At 38.7% G+C, this 21149-nt stretch overlaps 1 protein-coding gene across 1 annotated transcript in view; it reads right to left on the bottom strand.

Moving 5' to 3' along the window:
* Positions 1-574: 574 nt before the first annotated feature.
* LOC130579240 (adenosine kinase-like) overlaps positions 575-21149 on the bottom strand; it is a 79275-nt gene continuing 58700 nt past the window's right edge. Inside the window, exons 5-6 of the mRNA XM_057375882.1 lie at positions 18870-18956; positions 575-1745 (exon numbers count right to left, since the gene is read on the bottom strand). Coding sequence (XP_057231865.1) covers positions 1621-1745; positions 18870-18956 — 212 coding nt within the window. The 3' untranslated portion in view covers positions 575-1620. The remainder of the gene's footprint in view (positions 1746-18869; positions 18957-21149) is intronic.

The following is a 21149-nucleotide window of genomic DNA, read 5'->3' as shown; positions in this document are numbered from 1 at the left end:
AAAGCCTGGAGACCATGTGCACTGCAGACTCTTAGTTTTCTTTGCTGTTCTATTTTCACTCCAACCTATTAATTTCTCTTCCTCACACCTATGCTAGAACATGAGAAATGTAAAGCCTAAAGCTCTTTCGGGAGTAGCACTATGACAAAACCAGACAAGACTTATTTACACAAAGCTGTTCGTGAAGTGTGCAGATAGGCAAGGCCTGCACATACAACCTTTCTCAGGTAGCAAGAGTGAGCCAGAGGCCTGGGAGAACAGCAGGGACTCACCATGCAGTGCCCTGTGCTTGTGGTGCTGCAGTTCCATGGACCCACGAGGATTTTCAGAAGTTGCTGGTTGATGCACTTGCAGGAATCCCACACCAGATGATCTCTAAGATGACAGAGCCTGTTGTCCAAGGTGTCAGATTGGAYACTGGGCCAAACAAGGGAATTGGGATCACAGCCTTGATTGCTCCCCATGCTCTTCACAATACACAAATTGCAATAACAACATTCAATCTCTGTGAGTCCTTGTTTCCATTTCAGTAGGACACACAGAAGAAAGACACATACCAATACAAAACCAGGAGTTACTGTATGACAATTTTTTATTTATCAGTATCAAATTACATAGCAAAGTAATGAATGCAGTGTAAGATCACCTTTTYGAATACTGTAAATACAAACAAAATCCACCATATTGCTAAATTATCCAAAGTAAATTAAAAGTTTAAAAATGTGCGTTTCAGAGATTCCATTTGGCATATCCTGACAATATATCCTGCATAAATATTTCTGTACCTCATTTTCATTATGTGTACCTTAATGCAGCCTCTAGAAAGCTCACATGGAGGAGATAGGACCTATCTGTATGTTTATACTCATCATCAACTCATGCATCTGCCCTGAAATCACTGAAAGTACCTATCTGCTAGCTCACCTGACAGATAAAAGTGACTGTACCTATAGACCTAGAGATGTACTGATGGATAAAAGTGGCCAGACCCAAAGCTACTGCCATCAGTGCAGGATGACTGAATGCACAATATGAACTGTGGATCAGGTCTTTAAATTACTGACAAAACAGTGATGTACTTTCATRGAAGCTGGGCTGGATCTGATGGCCAGATCTTGTACACTCCAATATGTATGGAAATTCCTGGGACACTTACACCACTTTTTACACAGGTCTGACTCTACTAGATGGAAAGAACAATTCCCTGTTTATAAGGTTAAGTGACAAATAAAGCCAGCACTGTTGATTCCATGTAAGTTGAATAGGATTTGGCCACAGCTGGATACAAACTAGGCAATTCAACAGAAGTATTTTAATGGTGTTAATCAGCAGTGTAATTTAAATGGGACTTCCTTGGAAACTGTGTAAATAGAATTTCCTGATGGATGAGATAATAAGCTTCACTCTGCACTGTTTTCAAAAGTTAAGACTACTKAGACATGTAGATGTATGAAATGGAAAACACCATAGAAATATATATTTTGTTTAGAATACAATGAACAGAAGTACAGAAGCGTTGATGCAGGTACTGGAAAGGTAAGGAAAGGGAAGGAGGAAAAATTTAGGCAGCAATCCCATGGCAACACAGAAGTTACTCTTGATCCCTCCAATTCACCACTATCAGTGGAAGTCAGGCTTCTCTGGGAAGGTGCACCCTGAACGCTTGATAATTACGCTGGCCGCGTAATGTCCAGCCCGGATGCACTCGGTCACCGGCCGGTCATAGACGAGCTGGGACAGAAAGCCTATGGGACACAGAGGGAGAGAAAGAGAAGGAAGAAAACGGTCAGATTGGTTCTTTGAGTGTATCATTTGTTACAGGGCAAAGCACTGAAATACTGGCCTGYCTCTATGCACCCCTGCAGCCTGGCCAGTTTAAACTGAACATTGTGCCTGAGTGACCTGCAGGGCTGGAGTGCTGCTGCTGCTATTTCCATCTGAAGTCTCCATTTAGTAGCTTCCAGTAAAYTAAAGATTACCAAGACTGATCACTATTAGTGCTCTCAAAATGATTTTACCAGAATTCCTGCTCTCTTCTTTATGGAGATAACCCCTGATTCCTCAAAGACTATTTTAAAAACAAAGCAGTTTTCCCTGAAGAACAGAGCTCCTTCTGTTCCCACTGGCTACAGCTACAGCCCCACACAACTGTCTGCAAGCTTTTCTCCAAAATCCAGAAAGGCATGCAGTAGAGAAACATTATATTCAGAGTTACAGGTGCTCACAGTGCAAAGAAAAATGTTTACCTGATGAGGTAAGTTAGATGACATCTGTTGCCTTTGATTATGGGACATTTAATCTAAGACTTCAGTGACAGTGAAGCATGTGCAGGTATCCCCCGAACAGCAAACTGTCCAGAAGACCTGGTGCCTCTCAGAACTGGGGCACACAGTTCATGGCTTCAGCTGACACAGCCTGGCATGCACAGCTCAGAAAGCCAGGAATCTCTGGGAGATGAGTGCTTTGAAAACCTGAGCACGTCTTTGAATGAAYAGAAGCAGGGAGTCCTAAAAAGGTACTTGGAGAAGCTAAGTACAAGCAGGACCAGAAATTTTATGGATTGAGTCCCTCGTTTCTGAAACATTTTGTCTTGGCTGAAACTATTGTGATCAAAAGCATGACAGAACTTATGGCAGAGGTGAAATATGTATTTTAAATTTGGAAGAGGTTTTCAAGATGTGAGAAGTAAACTTAGTATCTTATAATTTAAAACTCCACTCTGTCATTCTAGAGGTAATATTTTATTCACTTTTATCCTGTTTTTAATACGTTTCAGATGTATCTCTTCCTCATCCAATCACAGAAAGAAAGTGAGACTTGCCYAAGAAAATCAGAATTCTAGCAAGCTGAAAGATGTTCTTTTCAAAGATTTCATCCACCATTTCAAGTTTCTGTCATGCTCAGGCTTTGGGCCTTGACAGTACAAATGCAGCCTTGAAACCACGTCTCTGCTAAGTGCTGTGTAACTCACAGGCAGCAACTTACTGACACATTACAAATTTTGATTCCAAGCTGACATGTTTTGCTAGCTTGCTTCCATATTCACTTTCTCTGTTCATGTGGGTTACTATTGGGACAAAAGCTCTACAYATTGTGATGCTCTCATTTAACCTGTGCTCCACTTCGAAATATTTCCATTTGTGGCACATTACAGCATAATTTTAGAAGATAATAAAAATACYTCATCCTATGCAATGATGTCTGCTCTTTGGAGATTAAGTATCATGTAAAACATGAAAAATAGGTTAGATTAATGAAGAATAATACTAGTGAGCAGAAGACCTGTTTTGAATTACCAATATCTATCTTGGCTTCCTGGTCACAACCAACAGTGGAAAGAATCCTGACTGATATATAGTTTTCTCTAAACTGCACTGAACTGGAGAAGAGTTTGAAACTACAAAATCTATAAATCAAACACTTTTCATTGGAACAGGGAGGCCACAGAGAGTAGGCAGATTAGTTAAAAAAGGAGAAAACACATGTTTCTGATATCAATACTTTTCTAGAGAACTACATATTGGTTGGAATTTCACAGATATTGACTGACACTAGCTTCAAAAAATGACTGCTTCACCAACAAAASTCCATAAGCACAAGTGAAGAAGACAGGACTTATCAGTATACAAAGATAAGAATCTGAAATAGGAAGAAATTGTGCTGTGAGTGCTATCACTGATGGCAGTCAGGGATGACAGACAACACAACTGTGGCAGGATGGTCCAGCTGCAATAGTTGGGTAACAGTTGAGAAATTCAAACAGCATGCCTGGCAGAAATCAGATCGTTTCTGAATAACAAGATGAAAATGGTCTGCTCTCCATTAAATTAACATGCATTCTTAGGAGAAACTTTCTTGGATACGTGGAGGGTGTCAATCATTAAATTTAAACTGCCTGGGAGGCAGGAGCTTGCCAGTGTGCTTCTGGGTGGTTAAAACTTGAGAGCAAGTTGTAACCATATGTAAAATGAGGCTGTTAAGACAGTCCATTTCTGAGTCAGTAAGTACGAAGATGCACTGGGCAGGTCTCCAAAGGCAAACATGGGGCTAGGTTTTGTGCAGAGCAGGAATTCAGAGAGAGGTTTATACAGGAAAGAACAACTGTCCTCTACACTTATCATCAAGGCATCAAACATACATGAAGATGAGAAAAATCCACAGAGCAAAAGACCATAAAACATGAACTACTTTTCAATACCARCTAGACTGACACTGTCACCACCTCCCAGGCTCACTGCAGTTTCAAGCTAGTATGTGTCTYTTGTCTTCAGTGAAGCTACTTCTTATTTATTCTGATCTAAGTGAAAGCAGAGTCAGGTAAAAAACCATCTTGTTCTAATTGGGGATAGAAATGAGAGATCTCTGTGATTTCAGAGTGGTGGAGAAATGACATTAAGTACAGCTGTCATATATGAGATATGTAGAAACTGCAGTGGGGAGTTTGCCCTCAAACCATTCTCGTCTGCTGAGTTTCTCTTAAAAGGTATGTGTTTCACAGATGAAATGGAAATAGCAGTATCTGACACAATATCGCATCGAATGACAATACAAACACACATATCACAAACACAGAACTACATCACATAGTAAGACTAGGCAGTTGGCAAAGCAGACCCCGAGGGAACACCATAAAGCAGTGTTGTTTGAGCAGAGAAGCAAGCAAAGAGCTCTATCAGGTTGGCTGCCTTAACTGCAGAATGTTCTTTTTAGTTMATGCAGTAAAAAGCAACACGGTCAGAATATAATTCAGAGTTTGCCTCCTCCAGTGTATAAGTTACCRTGATGCAAACCCCATGAGTCATACTCTGAAGGCATGGATTCAGATCTGGGTTCCAGCTGAAGAAGTTMCTCCCCCATCTGTTTTTCACCATGCTTCTCTGCTGCTGGTATAACCTGATACACTGTCAGAAGGAGCCAGATCAGTGTAAACAGTAGCTGTTGAACAGTGGATCTTTGCTAACCCAGCTAAATCAAACTGAAGTGGGTTAGTGGGCACTCGAATAGCCTGACCAGAGAGCAAGGTGGTGGAGGGAAGATGAGAAGCAGTTGAAGGCTGTAATCTCTTTAAGGTGCCATGACTGGAAATGCAAGAAGRTAAGTGAACATGGCTTCAGACTTACTTCACACTCCTACAACTACAGAGACCAAAAGGGCAGGATTGAASTCTGATCCTGTATCACAGGCATGGGATCACAGAGCTAGATCATCCCAGAACATACTAAAGTAGCTCAGCACCTCCTTCATTTCTGTGTGGTCTGAACTAGTCTCTGGCTATGCCTGGAATGGAGTGCAGAAAGCAGTAGTGTATTTTGGCTACACAAGACAGCCTCACTCCAAGTGTTTTACCAAAACAAGTTCAGGCAATATTGTTTACCATGCTCCAACTGCAGCTTTTCTGCACTGCTGAAGCTGTGGCTGGTATTACAAGCATTGTGTACCACTCTCCTCACACCAGAACACAAAGGCAAGGGCTGAAGTCAAGGCTTTCCCGACTGCCTCCTGCCCTGTTATCCAGCATGTGAACTGTTTATGGAGYAAGGGAAAAGGCAGTTGCAGGATGTCCAGCAGGCTGCCTTGCTGTGATGAGCCATCTTGGTCAGCTTTCAGAGTAGACTGGGATGCCTTTTGTCCTTCACAGGCATGAACAGCCCAGTAACCACACTGCACCTACTGATGGTGAGAATTTATTTGGAACTGGGTCCAATTCGTCCCACTTATCTTCCTAGAAGAAAGACCACTTTGAAAGTTGCTTTAAACCTTAGAGTGGCACAAAATGTATTTGCATTCCCAGATGATAGAAGTGATTATAACACACCAATAGCTATTTTTGGCCCTTAATTATTTCTTTTCTGCTCARTAGAGAAAAGCAACTTTGGAATCACTTTGCTCTGAGAAGTGTGCCTGAAATAACTGAGTTAATCTTTATTATCTCCAGCTTCCTTACCACACATTGTCAAAGACAATGTTTGTAATTGTTAGGYCTGCAAAAACAGAATGAGGAGCGGAAAAGTGAAGTTGCCTTCTTCCTTTTTGTGCTCCCCACCAAATGAAAAGTCCTGTAAGCCAGGTCCTAGAACAGGTGCTCGAGTCTCACAGCCAGAMCCAAACTGATGCCCTCACTGAGACCAGCTCAAATCTCTTTGGGAATGTCAGTACAAGTTTGAAATGACACAGCAAGGCAGTTCAGTGACTGATACAAAAGGTGTTGCCTTTACTTTGTTACTCCWAAGAGTTGAGTAGCACTGAAAAAATCTTCGGGGGAGAACAAAGCTGATTTTCTAGCAAAACAGGTATTTCAGAGGCAATTTCACTGAAATCAATGATTTCTTTGAAAGTTTTATTTCCAGATTATTAGTGGTAATTCTGAATGAGCACTTAGCACTAGTGCAGTTGGGCAGGAATGTGGGAGTCCGATAGTGGAAATTTGAAACAGTTCTGGTCTGCTTCAGTAATGGTTTAACAACACTTAAAAACAGCTCATATTGAAGCCAAATGTTTCATTTCAAATTGTACACTTGACAATTAATTTTAATGACTGTTAATTACTAATGTTGGCTGAAAATCCGTTTATAGCCTCCGACACCCAGCTCCCCCACTACTCGTCTTTCTGCAGTTTCTCTCACATTTCCAACCTTTATAAAATGCCCATGGCAAAAATATTTCTTTTTTACATGCGAGAGAGAAAAGCTGAACAAAACCAATTATCAAATGCATCAATTATAAACAACTACAAGCTGACCCTGAGTCAGAGCCCCTCAAAACCTTTTTGCTATGTGATGTTCCCAAATAATTCTGCTTCCAGCTGAACCCTGAAGCATCCAATATAATCCATGCTAGCCAGGCCATTCACCATCAAAATTGTCCCAGCCATAGAAAGGATCATGACCAGCTGAGCTGCCTCCTCTTTTTTGTATTTAAAATTTCTACAGCCTAATTTGTGAACTGCATGTTTTAAAATGGTGTTATTCCACCATGGGGACAGTTGCAAGCACCTTTTCACACTCTTGTTCRTATACAGAATTTATCACAGTTGGAACACTCATCTATTTTTATGTGATCCCACTAGATTTCCAGGCCAGGAGTGTGGGAAGATGCAGTTTTCAAGAAACATTACCCAGTCAATGTAAAGCATTGTAGCTGATATGATTTGGGCTTTTTTGGATGTCTTTTAGCACCGTTGGAGCGGGTTAATGTTGAGCATGAGCCTGGTCAGTTGTAATCAGGTGGTCAGCAGTGCTGCTGCCAGGAGCCAACCAGCCACCCTAAATTCTGTACAAGATGTTGGCATCAGTTAATTCTGCAATATAGTCACTGAACGACCGTACGTCAACATGCTGAGGTTTCTCCTTTTTTAATTTTGTGGCAGATGGTGGATATTACAGCCAAGAACTGTGGTAAGCCAGAGGCCCTGCCCATTGCTATCAAACCAAATGTTGGCTATTCTAAATGGAAACGTTTTTGATTAAGGGTGGGATTTGGCTTCTGTTTTCATGTCTTTTGGCACTGTGGTCTGACACATCAGACTCACAGTATATAAGACAAATTAAACGTAAGCATCTTCAAACACTCTATTTTCAAACTTCATGTACTTTAGCACTCTATCTCTCAAAATTTACTGTAAGAATGATTCCATATATGCATCTATATGTTATTAACTACAAATGTTTATGCATAGAAACGTCTCTTTTTCTCTCCTTTAAAATGAAATGGCTCAGTGCTTATACAGAACTGTAGTGCCAGGCTAATTACAACTGAGAGAAAAAAAGGCTACCAACCCTTCTGTAAAAATGGTCATTTAAGTGATTTAAGATGTATATCTAACAAGTGGCAACCTTGAAATCTCTCGCTGAAAAAAAAACATTAGAAAATCCTTCCTGACTATACCACTGGAGGAAAGTTTTAATAAAAACTAATTAAACTACAAAAATCTCAAGTGGTTAACTGATTTTAGGGGCTAAATTTCTGGCAATTCTAATTATCCTCTTGTGGCTTCACTTAGTGTTTCACAACCATGACAGATGACAATGAAAAACTGCAGTTAAATTCATCCTCCCTGACACCATGCTAAGCACTAGCTTCTCCCTCTCCAAGTAAAATCAATACCATGTTTGAGTAAACACGTTTACAGCTTTATTAGGATGTCTTGCTTGTTCTGTAACAGCGACTTGAAGCTGTGGTAGCAAATCGACTCAACTCAGTTAAACCTAGAGAGCTGAGTAAGAGGCTCATCGATAAGGTTGTTATATAAATAAACTGCAGGAGACCAGAAAGCTGGAACAAACAGCCTAGTAAATGTCAATATTTTTACTTCCAGAAAATGACAAAACCATGAGATCACRAATAAAATGTTTCAGAAGTCTATATTTACTTTATTTATAAAATGGTCACGTGCTTAAAGCATTTCACTGCCTGTGTACAAGAAACTTCTTACTATATAATCACCAGCATGAATACTAAACCAAGCATGTTTTAAGAAAAGCAGTGATATTGGTATTGCTATGCCTCTCCCTCTTGTTTTCTTCTTATTTACAGACACATTTTAAATGCATTGAATTTCTGTAAGGATCACTCAGATTGGTGTACATCTCCCTCAATGTAAGGTTATACATTCATTTATGGACACATGCAAATAATACAACTTTGCATTTACTAGACAACCATGAATAAGTGAAAGGAGTGTTTTCAGTTTAGCAGCCTTTTCCTGGAATGGAGAGGAGGTGTTGAATACACAAAGCAAAAAAAGAACGCAGTCTCTAATGCTTTAAACCATTACATGCGGAAAATGTTAACGAAAGATTTCTGCAGAAATGTGACAATAAAAAAAAAAGAAATGAAACTTCATTACATCCCTGTTACTCCATTAGGAATCAGTTACTCAAGGCTGAGTAATTTCATTGCATTGTACAYGATTGCCACTGTTTGGCTGTACTGKGCCAGCTCGCTGCAGCTCAGAGAACAAGGTGGCATCAYARTTCTCAGGGTCYGTAGARTGCTCAGGCCCACCAGAGACCCCTTCTAAGGAAAATTAGCAGTCTMGTTTCTTTGATACTTCCATTCAGGTAGGAATGGTGTATGCAAYTCTGGAGTGGTTTGCTCTTGAAGGCTGTACCATGGATTGAGAAAACACACGCTAAGGTGAAGCCTACTCAGATTGATGTGAGTTTTCCTATCACTGCCCCGTGCCTTGACTGCACACTGTCCACCTTCTGAGAGGGAACAGCTCAAAGCTGGAGCTTTGTTGTATTTTGCTATAAATATAAGAAGTGTTTTATATCCTGACACCCTTCTACATTAATCATCCTCAGTGGACTCYATTTATAACCTGTTGCATATCACTTCTATTAAATTCCTCAGTGCAACTTATAGTCCAAGAAAAGAACCATTTCAGTCTATAATATGCTCCAAGAAAAGATGTGATAGAGGAAAATGATAACAAAGTTATAACTCCTTATGCCTTGGTCCTATTTTTCATTTCTAAGTCCACATGATGAGCTTTGGGAAATTTCCTTTAGGATCAGAATCTGGTTGCCTTAGGCTTGTCTCCAGCAGCCTCCAGGGGAAATATTTGATTAAAACCACCCCCCTTCAAGCTTATAAGGAGTATTCAAGGCACTGCATTGTGCCAAACCAGAAACAGGTATTTTCATTGGAAGCATCTTCTCTATTTGAAAGCGAATACTTTCCAGGCTGATATTCCTCTTTGTTTTTCCTAAAAGCATTTTCTAGAAGTCTTCTCCAAAATCTAAAATTCTTCTTAGTGATTTTTGAGACAGCAGAGTGAAATAAGCTTTCTTTTATTAGTATCTGTGGAAAATTTCTGAGCCTCAAACCAGATTTGCTGTATTGACAGTGCAGATGTCATGGTGCAGATTAGTACACCTGCTGCTTGGGATAAAACGAAGAGAATTGCTCTAATTTGCTATAGATAAAATGAAGTTCTAAGGATAATAAAATGGAATAATATATACTGCCCTTTACTCAGTTTTAATGCATATTCAAGCACAAAAAAGGTTACATGAGTGTAACTTCATAGTGAGATTCATATGCACAAAAGTTAGGAGATTTGAAGTTGCATTTGCAGAACAACCATCTCTCAGGAGAGCTTTATTTGCAGGTGTGCTTGCACACAGCCAAGCCAGCAGTATGTAAAGAGAATCAAAAAGCAACATCCAGTACAGTGGGAATATGACAGCTAGACAGCCTATGAATATCAGGACTTTTGTGGGCTGAAATAGCCTACCCTAGCATCATATTCATAATGCTCCTATTTTAATAGAGTGACACTTAATATCTGTTGCCTCTTGGAATATCTGTTACAGCCCTGGATTGATAGCAAAAATTTACTGATCACAAAAGACAGTAATGTCCCTTTCCCTTGAGTCGGTGATCAGTGTCAAATCAACCTACAAGCACTGCTACTACCACTGCTTTTAACTGGAACCATGGTTTTTCTTTTTATTCCTTTTCACTGCAATCTTGCCATCTTCCCACTTCAAGTATGAGCCCATTGCAATGTGGGGGAAGTGAACAAATTCTGGGAGACTTTACCATCCTGTTACATAACAGAGCAGCTGTAAGAGAGTGAGGACCCAGCTCGTGAACACCACGGCCTGAGAAGTGTCCTTATGGTCATGTGTCCGTGTCCTTAGCACCCACCCAGGCATGCTGGATGTCAAACAGACAACACATTTCAGTGTAGTTTCATATTTCATTGTGTGGTGTTTTATCTCCTGTGAATGTAGCATCAGCTTAATCTGACACATCATTTCTTARGGGACTATATCCTGCCCTGATTCCCAGGGGAATGTTCTTGATGATCCAATCTGACGAGTGCCTCTGTCTCTACTCAGAATACATTAAAATAACACAAAAATATTTCCAACAGTCTGCAAGCAAGGTAATAGTAACTCATTAAAGTAATTTCTAACCTTCCACATGAACATTTTCTTTATCATTACATGATTTTCTAACACATGACACATTAACATAAAATGAAATGTTATGAGGTTAGGGATAGTAGGCATGACAAAGTATTTTAAACGGTGATGATTTGCTTTGAGGCGTTAAGTCAATTTGTAATTGTCCCATAGCTATTACAGCAAAAATTGGAACTTTATAATTGGTTTTGAAAATCTATTTTTAATGCAGTAGGTTTGTTTTTTAAAATTTACACAACCTATTTGACATTTATTTTTCACAAAACCTGTCTGGAATGTCACTGAATTTATGGTGAGGTAAATTAGGCCTTTTAAAACCCAATTTTGCAAAATATTAATCCTCTTGCTGTGTACTGAGGCTTCCTGAACACTGACGGTGTCACTGACAGGAAGAGAGACACAGAGGCCAAAGGAATCAGGTCCTGCCTCAGTCTAATTAGAAACTTCTGAGGGTTTTTTAATTCCATACACTGATCCTTTTAAGTGGATCTTTCACTTCTACATGTTATTTAAGAAATGACAGCAAGTATACTAATGATCTGCCTTACTTTTATTCTATTACGTCTTTTTCTGGATTGCCTTTAAACTGAACAGGTGAAAATGTGAATTACTATATTTACATTACTGTATTATGTTAAAAATACATATGTAATGAAATTAGGAGGAACAGCAAAGACCAAGAGAAGGGTTGCAATTAAAACAAAACAATGAAAACAGTATAATCACAATTATACTTGGACAACACATGCAATTAGGTTTAAGTATAATGTCAATACAGAAGAGGGTATTCTTTCCAAAGAAATAATTTTGAATGGAAATTGGTAAAAAAAAAAGAAGTAGGGAATTAAAAAGAAAACAGAAATATTCTGGGTTTTTTTCTGAGTGATACCGATTTTTATGTTTTTAAGCAGCTGCAATTCAAAATGTGGCAAATTTCAAAAATGAGCTGATGCTAATGTTGAAATTACTAGCAACTGGCTACACTATTGATCAGAATAATGATGTGCATCTAGCTGAGACTGAGAAAAAAATCAACAAGGAACATATAATCCGGTCATTTTGTAGTTTGTAGAAGGGCAGTTACAGAGATAACATGGTCATCTAATAGCCTGGCTTTCTGTGTGATGTTTATCTGAGAGAGCTCTGAATGCCATCAGAACACAGGGTGGTAAGTCATGAACATGCTGACAAGTTATCCCCTAGCAAGCAAAGATTGATGCCCTCTCTGCTGCTCAGCTATTATACTTGTGTATGCTGTTTATAAACYAGGAGTAGTAAAGACAGGCAAAATGGGCTGTCAGTCAAAGTGCTGATGACACTAAGTATTTTTATTTCAAAGCTCCCTATCTCATCCGCCATGATCTCAGTAACAACAGGATTGCTCAGAGGCAATTAGCCACCCATGTCGTACAAATGAAAACTAAGAGAGGGCTGCTTTCTGTTAGAACAGTTATCTTTACTTCAAAGAAAAGACAGAACAATTCAAAGTAGTATCCCCTCTCTTTGCTGGTGAAGATAAATTTTGTAGCAAAAAWCAGTCATTACAAGTTACATGCACATATGTATTTAACTGATATCACCAAAAAATATCCCTCGCTCCCAGCTGGCAAGTAAAACTGCATCTCAGAGCTCTGGTGTTATCAGAAGGGAGTACTTCACAGCTGTGATATTTTATCCACTGTATTTCTCTCCATCAAATGTGATTAAAAAATTATGACAATTTCYCAAGGTATCTTAAACAAGTACAAAAAACCTTGTAAAAATTAAAGATGGCTATAAGTGGATGAAGTCACTTCTGATATCACGCTCCTGCTGTTCAGTAATGAACTGTTCCTAACTCCTTGAACTCCTATTTCAACAAATCTAGAATCTTCTAGGGGTGGTGAGTACCAGAGGGAGAGCAGCCCTTACAACACAGATTTATACAAAGAGGAAAATAAAGAGAAATATCTGTTTTTAATGTAAACTAATTCTTCCCCAATCTTCAAGAGCCCTAGAAATCCGTTAAGTAACTTTTCTTTTTAATATAGTCACAAGCTTACTCCTAATTTAATGATCTGAAAAACAATTCAAATCTGTCTCTGCTGAAGGCATTATCAGATCTTTTCGCATGTTTAGCACTCCTGGAATAGCCATATAAAAACTATTCATAAGAGCTTATTTCACTTCTCTCATRTGCACATGCCTCCATCCCCACAATTCTTTCACAAGAAATACATAAGGGACTTATTAGAGTAAGTCATGAGTACAGTCCCTCTTTGCCCCAGAACAGATTTACRGCAAGAAGATGGAATTCCCATTCTATGAGCTTCATTTTTTAATTCAGTCAGCGCCTACTCTTGAGCCACCAACATTGCCTTCTGAAGACAACYGAGTCTGAATTTCCAGAGGAGCAGGAACTGGAACSTGGAAACTTAATACCTGTAAGATTAAAACTCAGAGGATGACAACACAATTTAGGTGGGAAGGGAYCTCTGGAGGTCAGTTGCTCCAGCCCCTGGCTTAAGGCAGGGCCAGCTCAGATGATGTCAAACCCCATCAAGATGATTTTTGATTTTAAAAATCACTGGATTCCTTCCATAAATTATGGATTCTGCAGAATAACAGCATAAGAATTATTATACTGGTTTCAGTTGTGTTTCCATTTTTATCAATAYTATACTTGTTTAAATCCACCAGCTTCTCCAAAGCTATTCTAGTGTTTAGAAAACAGAATCAGACCTTTTGTCAAAGATGTTTAGGAATCAAACTTTAAATTGTAGAGGAGTAATRATGACTTGAGGAGCAATGAACACTTATTCTGTGCACTATGTGTTCTTTGTAAACCTGTATTTTTATAAATATACATACATGTCTATGTACATGCATAATATATTCAAAGACTGTTTCACACTAAAGAGTATTTCAACATTTCAATACTGTAAAAGCGTACCAAATATTACTTAGTTCTGAAATCAAAGCTGGATGCTGCTCTGTAGAAAATCATTTGCATTTACCGCATGAAAAGAGGCTAAAATTTGAACAATGTGAGGACCTTTAGGCAAACTCCTACAAGTCCAAGGTCTTTATCTAATTTGTAGAGAAATTTAGATTAAGATAATGTTTGGAATTAACCTCTATTAAAGATGAGGAAAGGGCTTTGCCGAGATAGTTTGGCTCAAATAGAAGCAGACAGAGGGAAGTRTCTTCACTCAGCCCTCCTTGAAGAGGAGATAAGGATGCCATGGGGCCCACTCACACAAGGACACATAAAAGAGGATGACTCCTCTTGCTGCTCTCCCTGTCTCTATCAGAGCAGTTGTGTGATAGCTGAGATAGTGGTTGACCATCTCTACGGCTCATGCTGGGCTTCACAAGAAAGAGGAAGAGAGAGCTGCTTATTCGGTAAGTATGTGCACCAAAAATTGTGCCTGCAGCTTTCAAACTCTAGATAGCAGCTTTATGAGATTCCTCAGCACATGAAATCTGCCWGTGCCATTTTTAAATTGACAGGTGGTTTGAGCCATTGACCTCCCCTTTGATACTGACAGAGGCAAATTGCTATCAGCTCCTATCTGGCACTGTACAATGCTTAATGAAGAGCTCCTTCTACCTTGGGATTTCTTTTCCTTGAGAATGGTATAACATCTTTATAGCATGATGATAAGTAATACACACTTGCTGTGAGCATTCTGTCACTGCTTCATCACGGTACTTGAAAATGATTTGTGGTTCCATTTCATACTCTGGTACTTTTCAGGCACTATATGACTAAATCATAGTAGATTATTACGTCAATATATTTATATTGATGGAACCTGAAGAAACATTGATTTTACACCTTCTCCCATTCATTTGTTATGAACTCTGCACCCAGTTCCAGTGACTAGACAGATTCTAGGGGAGAGGTTTTGAAGGAAACAATGGCAGCAACTATCAGAACAGATGCTTATTGTTTTCATTAGTTACGGTGGCAACGACAAAGGGGAGTTCAAACAGAAGGCAGACCTACTCTGGCTAAAGAGAGCAGGATGGCATAAAGGAAAACAGACAGTGGTAAAACTGTCCATATTTCAACCTATTTATTGCCATTAAGTATGCTTTGATTATCATTATTGCAATGGTTCTAACTGGGGCTGACTAGTAATAAATAAATGTTAATTTAATGAGCAATAGAATGCTCCCCAAAGTCTACAAATGAAAGCTGTAATTTCATTAAGAGGAATCTTGTGACATAAGCCATGTCAGCAAAGCTCAAGTGATTTGTCAATGTCATAAGAATCTGGAGGTGGAATTGCATCTTTAACTTATGGATATTTCAGGGATCTATAACCAAAAATCTGTGGTACTCCAGAAAACCACAAGAGGTGCTGAGATGCTACAAACTAAACCATTATTGCTTAAACTTGTAAAAGGTAGCAATGTTGCTGGCAAGCAATAAAGAACTGTGTTAGTGTTGTTTAGAGAAGTGTTTTTAGCATAAAGACACCTGCAGCGTTTTTAAAACCCAGTTTCTTATTCATGCACTGCACCAGCCTGAGTGGCAGATGACTTGATGCCTGCAGTAAGAGGCAAGAAATTCAGAGATATTCCTGGTGCCAAMGTAATAAAACCACATTTCAACTGAAGAATGCAGTTTATTTCTTGCTGCTAGCTGTTGGGGTGAGCTTGTTCTCCTTGGAGACTGGCAGCTTCATGCTCAGAAATGCTGAACTCATGAATCAACTCACAGAGTTTACAAGCACCCAGAAACTTTATGTCTTGAAACTTTTTCTTGACTTTAWGGTCTCAAGAGCATCAGTAGTTAGACTGGTTCTAGTAAAAAAACCAAAACAACAATTTTATTTTTTTCAACTTTTACATGGAGACACATATGAGGGGTGATTTGCCAAGTTGGCATAATTATTGAGAAGAAATTTCCTTACAATCTGTGAGTTACACCTCTGGAAGAACGTGCCTCTGGGAAAGACCTCTCAAAACATGATAGGGTCTAACAACCTGACCTTCTAATGCAAAATAAATCTCGTTTGATGGGGTTAGTTGTCATTATATCCCACATTCCCCTCTCAGCCAAGACACCTGCTCCAGCAAAATGCTGTTCACTCATATTAATATACTGGTCCCAGAGAAGTATGGGAAACTTTGCCATGGGAGTCTTGTTCTCTGCTGTTTAAATAAAGGAGTTAGGTTTACAGGATATTAAAACACCAAGTGAATTTTTTAGTTAAGGGAATTATTTGGAAACATTTTACTACAAGAACACTAAAATCTAAACATTACATGTACTGTTGCCTAGGTAGTAACAACTGATAAAAACCTCAATCGAAAGAAGTAGAACAGCACTGAAGAGAATATAACCTTCGTGTTGTAAAAAATCTGTCAGGACAGTAACACTGCAGCTGCCTCAGTGCTAGAGCCTGTGCTAGAAGGTGAGCAGCACTGCCTACACCACTGCACAGGGCTTGCTGCTAACGAGACAATAAAGAACTTCTCTTGCAAATATACACTTTGAAAACACATGCAAAGTGCGATAYAGATAAAATACAGACATTTTCCCTGAATGAAATACAGACCAAATCAAAGCCTATCCAGTTCAGTATCCTATTTCCTACATATAGAAGGAAAATTAAATGACTCCTTGAAGGAGACCACAGTACACACAAGACTAAAATCAGCTGTGTATCCAGACCGTTATGAGTCCTGATTCTCCCATCTGGACTAAACTCAGGAAAATCTATTCTCTGAGGAGAATAAATGATCAATTTATTATTTATGGAGGGACAGAGGTGAACTGAGACATCCCAGAAGCTAATGGAAGAACTGTTGATATTCTACAGCTTATGTTGTTTGCGTCAGAGGAGAGAAAACGATGGTGCCACAAGAGGCTGAGCTCACACACTGACGCTCGGGTGTCTAACTGCAAAGACAACTCAGACAGATTTGCCTTGGCTGAGCTGTCTTCCCTTACAGAGGGAAAACCAGCTGTGTCCTTTYCCTGACAGTGAGGGAGAACTGTACAATGCACTGGGCAGCACGGCACTTGTGCCCCAATGAAAAGCATCTGATGCCTCAGCGCTGTTTGGGGGCCACTGAAGATAATACGCATCCATAAACAGTGATATGGGACTTTTGTTAAGATTATCCCAAATATGCAGACACTTGCTGTATCTTAACACTCAGAATGATAAAGGAGAAYAATTATTTTAGAATATGTCCCTTCATGCCTCCCTTCCCCAGYTGAGCATTATCCACATAATTTCTCCCTTTCGAGAGAGGAATCTCACAACTGATCCAAGACCAGCCTGACAGGATGTGCCTCAACTCCTTACACTGCTGGTGGAAGACAGTAGTTTGAAACAGAGACTGATGTGGCTTATACCAGCCTTTCCATTCAGAATATTCTRAATAAAGTCAATGTTTGAGCCCTTCTACAGAAAATCGACAGCTATGGCAGTACCAGACAAAAGGATGGAACTTAAAGAGGAAGGCTTTTGACAGATCTATTCTTAAATTGATCTATTATGTTATAAAATAGTTCTTAAAGCCCTGATTGTTTAGTTGCAATAACCTTCCTGCAGCTAAACCAGGAAAGAACAAAATTAGGATTATTAAAAAAAATAGTGCTGTTTTCAATAGGCCTAGAATTGAAGAACTGAAAATAAATACAACTTGAGWTAAATGTGGCAGAACATGGAAACAAAACAGACAAGACCTTTTCTCTCTCTTTTTTCCTCTCACAAGAATAGCAGCTTACTGGCACAGTTGATACACAGAGCAAATGTACACAAGGACAAGCACTTGAAGATGATCTTATTTATATTATAGTCACTGTTATGTACTGGTTCAAATTTAGTCTTGTTTGTGATTTAGGTACAATAGAGAGTGACAAGCATGCCCTAAAAGATGTATGAATAATATGACCTAATGTGTTTCCCTCTCTTTCTTTCTTTTAGATTCATAAAAGCACTGAAGTAATGAGTAAAACATTCCTATTCTCAGACAGATTTAAGTATATACTGAAAATTTATCATTGGTTTAAGTGCTGTATTAAGCAAGGATGGAATTACTCACATGCTTAAGATTAAGCTTATGTTGAATATTTTCTTTAAGTGGGACACAATTCTGAAGCTTTAATTTGGTAACACACTGCTTGTTATCCCCTTCATAGCTACAAGACTGAGCCCTGCAATTCTATTTATAAAGTCTCTTTTGTAACATTTCCAGTAAATTAGTGACTAATGGAGTTCCTTACAGCTACTACATACTGGATATTAGAGCCTTCAGGATGCAACAGAGCATCACAGAACTACGTGGATGAAGGTTACAATGAATGACAGAAATCTTGGATTAGATTGAGTTTTGGCTTATACTGAATAATTTTTTAAAACAGGCATAGACATAACATCCTCTTTTTTCCTTAGAGCTTGCGCCAAAAAAAATAGTAAGTTTGCAAATGGATATTAAGCAATGCCAGATATTTTCTGGGTTTGTTTTAACAAATTAACCCTTTGCATTCTTTTCTGATGTCCAAATAATTGTATTGGAAGCAGATGTTCTACCAAAATTTACATGATCAGAGACATTATGCTCACTTATTAACATACTGTTTAATATTCACTACAACCTGTTTTAAAGAACAACAGTGTGTTAACATTTAAGCCAGGAGGGATTTCTGTACACTATATAGTACTTGATGCAGCTTGTTTATGCAACAGTCTGACAGATACAATTAATCTCAGGAAAACGACCAGAGTACAGCATAATGGCATATTATTTTTGAGGTAATAGAACATACTTTCTCTTTGGAAATCAGAACTTAATTAAATCATATAACTTCCGGATGCAGAGAAAAGCTGTAAAAGAATGAAGCTTGTTCTGAAGGACAGAATGAAATGAATGAAAAATGGAATTAAATAGGATAATCTCCAAACAACAAAAAGAAGTAAGAAATACCTCCAACAAATGCATCTCCAGCTCCATTGGTATCCACAATTTCACTCTGATCACTCACCAACACAGGAAAAGTAGTCACTTCATTTTCTGTAGAGAAAGGGAAGAATAAAACATGAGTTACTTGGGAATTTGACTTTGAAATGCACAGCAAACAATGAAAATCAAAACAATTCAAAACTATGACCTTTAGCATGATAATTTGGGTAAAAATAGATTGGGTTTATAATTCTGTCTGTATTTACTGCATATGGGAACACATTCAAACAAACTCTAAGTTGTGGGCATTTTCATTATTTACTTCCAGCCTCATTTATTTTCTCAACCTCCTAGTACTAAGGACAAGAGAAAAAGAATATGGAAAAGAGCAAAAGAAAAAACATAAAKCAGAAGGAACAACATTAAACACCTGGGCATATGGACAAAGCTGAGAAAAATCCATCCTGCCAAAACCAGTGCTTTCTACAGGTCGAAGGAAGATGCTGTAACCTCCAGAATGGTCAATACAAGCCTCCAAAAGATCAACAGAAACTGCTGCATTGTTAAAACCAAAATACATGTGAATTAACTAAAATAAAGCTGTGAAATAAAAAGCAAAAACAAGCATAAATCAAAGTGCTTTCAAATCAAAGCTTTAAAAAAAATCCATGGATGTAAGAAGCYTTGCAAGTCGCCATCTGACTAGATTTGGTTTCAAGATTTCAATGGTTTCATCCTCTTCCTTAGTATTTATTTCAAAAACCCCAACTATTCCCTTCAGCTCCCTGCCCTCTACTGGCACTCATTAAATGTATTGCAATAGGTGGATACTCAGCATCTTCACCTCCAMCTCGCTGCCACACCATAGTTCAGCATAATTACACCACTTAGGTATGATAACTTTAGAGTTCTAGGGTTATAAATTTAATATATGCCACTAATTAATCAGCTATGGCTTTCCAGGTGGTAATGTCATAATGACGTGATAAAAATATAATTACCACCTTGTCACAATACCTTGTTAAAGTGTAAATTACCCCTGTAACAGAGCCAATGGAAGTTCTGCCTCTGGTAGTCAGCATGCATTAAACTGTCTCAGAGCAAACAGATTGTCCTTTGGCAGACAGCAGGAATTACAAAAAGGGGAGGGGGAAGAAAAGCCTGTCAACCAGTGAAAAGAAAAACCATCAGAGCTGTTTTCTGTTATTTTTTGGTAAAAATAGAAATAAAATGGAAAATAGAGCTTCCAGTAGCTGAAACCTGGAGATGAGTAGTTTCTTCACTGTCCRGCAACAGAGCAGATCATAAAAATCACTCTTACACTGACATACACAGTAGCAAACAAGGAAACCTAGTTTGGGAGGCATATAAAGAATTCACAGTCTCAAATCAGGCAAGTCTGTGTATGCTGCAGAGGTACCAGAAGGATCCTGGTTTCTGTGAAATGCAGTGTATCAGCTCTACTGCTCTTCACCATCTGCTACTAAGTGAACCAGGCAGATATAATGATGCTGCCTCCAGAGGGAACTGTTGGCTGGCCCACCAGGAGGGGAGGGGAGCATTAGCAACAACCATCCATGAGAGGCAAAGGAAAAAGGGTAATGAAAAACATAAGATGAATATTCCAATTAAAGAACAGGTTTCAGTCAGTTCTCAGTGCATCCTACTCTCTACCCTGTTAARAAAGCTATTTAGAAACGTGCTTCAATGCTGTGTTGTGCTCTTAAGATAGTCTTCAAGAGAAATGTTTTTTAGTAATTTTAACAGGATTCATTTGAATTGGAAATCAAGAAAGAGAGGTCTTACATTAAACTCTGCCAGACAAGCAGAGTGTATTCATCCATTTCACAAGAAGGTATATTGATTTGCTCTAGATAATACTAAAACAATGAACAGTGTGCTAAGTCTGTTGAAGACACATTGTAATAAACCAACCTGCTCCTTCCCAAGTGTGCATGGGCACACACAGATGTTCTACGTTAAATGCACAGCAGACAATTGCATATGCATACAAATGTCTGTGTTTGGGCACAGAGAGTGAATAATGCACATTGTATTTCGAAAGCTGTAAATGGGGTTTGGCATCAAAAAAGATTTTATTCACSTAAACTAACACGAGTGAAAGTTCTCACCATCATCTTTCTCCTTTCTTTTCCTCCTCTGTCTTGATTCCTTTCCTCAGCTCCCTCTAGTACATGCGGGTAAGTATTGCACTAGGAGCTTTTATTTTGTTCTTTCTGTACTAACTGAATTAGTCTAAAACCCCAAATACATCAAGAAAGTTGTCTGGTAAAGAATTTTTTT

This window comes from Malurus melanocephalus, unplaced genomic scaffold, assembly GCF_030028575.1.
Source record: "Malurus melanocephalus ecotype Western Australia unplaced genomic scaffold, MMel_1.1 scaffold_261, whole genome shotgun sequence".
Taxonomy (NCBI): Eukaryota; Metazoa; Chordata; class Aves; order Passeriformes; family Maluridae; genus Malurus; species Malurus melanocephalus.
This window is presented reverse-complemented; position numbering and strand designations above follow the sequence as displayed.